Consider the following 3,025-nt stretch of genomic DNA (forward strand, 5'->3'; position numbering starts at 1 on the left):
GACTCTGTTTCACAACAAACAAAATAAGAAATTTACAATTGGTTGTGATCAATTAGTTGTAAATGCTACTGTATGCAGATCAACCTGGTCTCATTTTATATTCTTGTTCTATCTCCAGAATATTTATAAGTTAAACATCTTGATTTTTAAAAACTCTTATTAAATTTACTGCCTAGCTGAATAGTCCTGAAGGACTTAAACAGAAAATCAATGCCCCTCCCAAATGGACAGCAATAACTCTACTGAATATAAACTTTCTATTTCTCTCTATTCATACAAGAGACAGAAGCATCACTGTTCTCTAGTTTTATTATTTGTCAATTTTCCCAACACAGGAACTGTAACTCATTTTGATATTTTTTTCAGTGCATTTCACAGCAAAAATGAACAAGGGAATCATTAAAATTGTTGTACACAAACCAACTCTTTTTCTTATAATTTACAATTTGCTGAAAAAATTATTGTTTTGCTGTTTTCATCCTACTAACCTCTTTAACAGAACACAATTTATCAGAGCACAAAGCTTAAACTTCTTATGATGATGCAACAGACACAGCCATCTAAAATGGCTGATGAACAACAGGTATGTTATACACACTGATTGGAAGACCATGTCAGAAAAAAACAGAGTAAGGCACCACTCTTGGAAAATTAAGGTAGCTTGCAGTAACAAGTGTTGAGCACCATAATAAGTAGGTGCTCAATAAATACATGAATGAATGATGAAAGCCATAATTAGCTCTATTCTTTTAATTGCCAGCAATTCTTCAACCGCAACAAAATATTTAAAAAAAGATTTGTACCTGAATACAACTTCCTGATCTTTTTTCCTGATACCTTTTAATTTCATTCTCTTTCTTTAGCATTTAAGTTTCCTCGAAAATTAAAACCATACCTTACATGCACGTTCAGTTACACATTTAAGTTCTGAATTACTGACAAATATGAATAGAATCATTTATTTTAATTTTTAAGAAAGGTAAAATAAAGCATACTTATCCAAAAGGATAATACATAATACTGGATATTAACCTAGAAGTGAAAAAAAAGAAGGAAAAAAGTAACAGTTTTTTCAATATTTGCTGTTTTCTTTAATGCCTTAGTTTTGGAGAAAGGCTAAAATCTCATCATATTGACATGAACACATTTTTAAAAATTGTCTCAAGTGTAATATTTAATAAAACTAGGTACTGAAAAATGTTCTGAAATTTTTCAAGTCAATGTTGTTTTCAAGTATATTAAAATGCTTAGAAGAAAAAATTCTCCATGGTTATAATTCTAATCAATCTATAAATGTACTTTTTAAAAGAGAGTTCCAACAGAGGTGGATAATGGATAAATTCCTCGGACATAGGCACACAGTCTTTTTGAGGAAATAGAATGCCTTGTTAACCACAACCTGGTTGATTATTTTTTTTTAAACACTGATTTCAGGCACGATGGCTGAATCCACTTCTGGTCATCTTTCTCCTCCTCTTGGTTGGTTTATAAGAGTAGTGAATACTTTAGTTATGGACAGAAAGAAAGACACAAACTCTGAAACAGAGATTTCACTTTTCACTACAAAGAAATCAAAGTCACCGAGTTCTCGTTCTTGTGTGTATCTGCTACCCCTGTGCAAAAATAGGGGATTTAAACTTAATTTTAGGAGCAAGAACTGGATAAAAGATTCATCTACTAATTCAGGTAACAAGTTTAAGATGGTATTGCTCACATCACATGAACAGGTTGGTAAGAGGTCCACTGTGTTTCTTTACCACTTTGGTCTTGCTGCAGTATTATGGTGCCCTAGTAGGTACATTCAGGTTTAGCTAGTTTCAGTCTGCCCAATCAGGAAGCAGGTCACTCAGTGCAATGACTCCATTCTGGGAGGATTTAGGGTAAACAGAGAAGAACCTCATTTGGTTGAGTTTTAGACAGTATGTGTCACTCTGCTGGTTGTGTTGTTGGAATTATTTTCCAAAGCGGTTTATGATAAACCCAGCCATCTCCCTGAAACAAATAAAAAGGTAAAGAATCATCCCTCTAGTATTTTCAAAATCAGTAACCAAAACTAGAAGCAACACCTTCACTGAAATGAAATTCTATTTTCACATTTAAAAAGAGTTTTTGTGGCCAGGCATAGTGGCTCACGCCTGTAATCCCAGCACTTTGGTGGATCACCTGAGGTCAGGGGCTCAAGACCAAGGTGGTGAAACCTTGTCTCTACTAAAAATACAAAAAATTAGCTAGGTGCGGTGGCACATGCCTATAATCCCAGCTACTCGGGAGGCTAAGGAAGGAGAATTGCTTGAGCCAGGGAGGCAGAGGTTGCAGTTAGCCAAGATTGCGCCATCTCACTCCAGCCAGAGCGAAACAGCAAGACTGTCTAAAAAAAACAACAACAACAACAAAAAAAAACAAAAACGAGCTTTTGTGAAGGAATAAAGTCTCTGGGATTAAAACATCAAACAATGCCTGTGGTTTAGCTAGGATTTAGGTGAGAAGGTATGGTACGGGAGGATCTTGTTTGTGATCCATGAACATTTAATTTTGCAAGAACCATTTGTAGCAATTTTGCCAATTTCGCCAAGACACTACGGATTGAGCCTCACTCACAGAGTTATGGGCAGCAAGTGGAGCAGACAAATGATAGGGAAGGTACTAACTGTTCTCCCCATCTCGGCTGGCATCTCTAATATCTAAGTGCTGGTTTTGTTTTTGTTCTGACTCTGTTACCATAAGATTTCCCAGGTTCCCTTAAAGAGGATAATAAAAGAAGACAAAGAGTCAAAGAGTGAACTAAAGAGGCCGAATGTGGTGGTTCACGCCTGTAATCCCAGCACTTTCAGAGGCAGGCGGATCACTTGAGGTCAGGAGTTCTAGACCAGCCTGGCCAACATGGTAAAACCCCGTCTCTACCAAAAAATACAAAAATTAGCTGGGCGTGGTGGCGGGTGCCTGTAGTCCCAGCTACTTAGGAGGCTGAGGCAGGAGAATTGCTTGAACCCGGAAGGAAGAAGTTGCAGTGGGCTGAGATCGTGCC

General features: G+C 36.9%; 1 protein-coding gene across 1 annotated transcript in view; it reads right to left on the reverse strand.

The window, feature by feature from the left end:
* Nucleotides 1-295: 295 nt before the first annotated feature.
* The window catches only part of OSBPL11 (oxysterol binding protein like 11), an 81,264-nt gene continuing 78,534 nt past the window's right edge, over nucleotides 296-3,025 (reverse strand). The window contains exon 13 of the mRNA XM_017516439.2: nucleotides 296-1,992. Within this exon, the coding sequence (XP_017371928.1) occupies nucleotides 1,927-1,992 (66 nt within the window). The 3' untranslated portion in view covers nucleotides 296-1,926. The remainder of the gene's footprint in view (nucleotides 1,993-3,025) is intronic.

The sequence above is a fragment of the Cebus imitator genome, unplaced genomic scaffold, assembly GCF_001604975.1.
Source record: "Cebus imitator isolate Cc_AM_T3 unplaced genomic scaffold, Cebus_imitator-1.0 Scaffold588, whole genome shotgun sequence".
Taxonomy (NCBI): Eukaryota; Metazoa; Chordata; class Mammalia; order Primates; family Cebidae; genus Cebus; species Cebus imitator.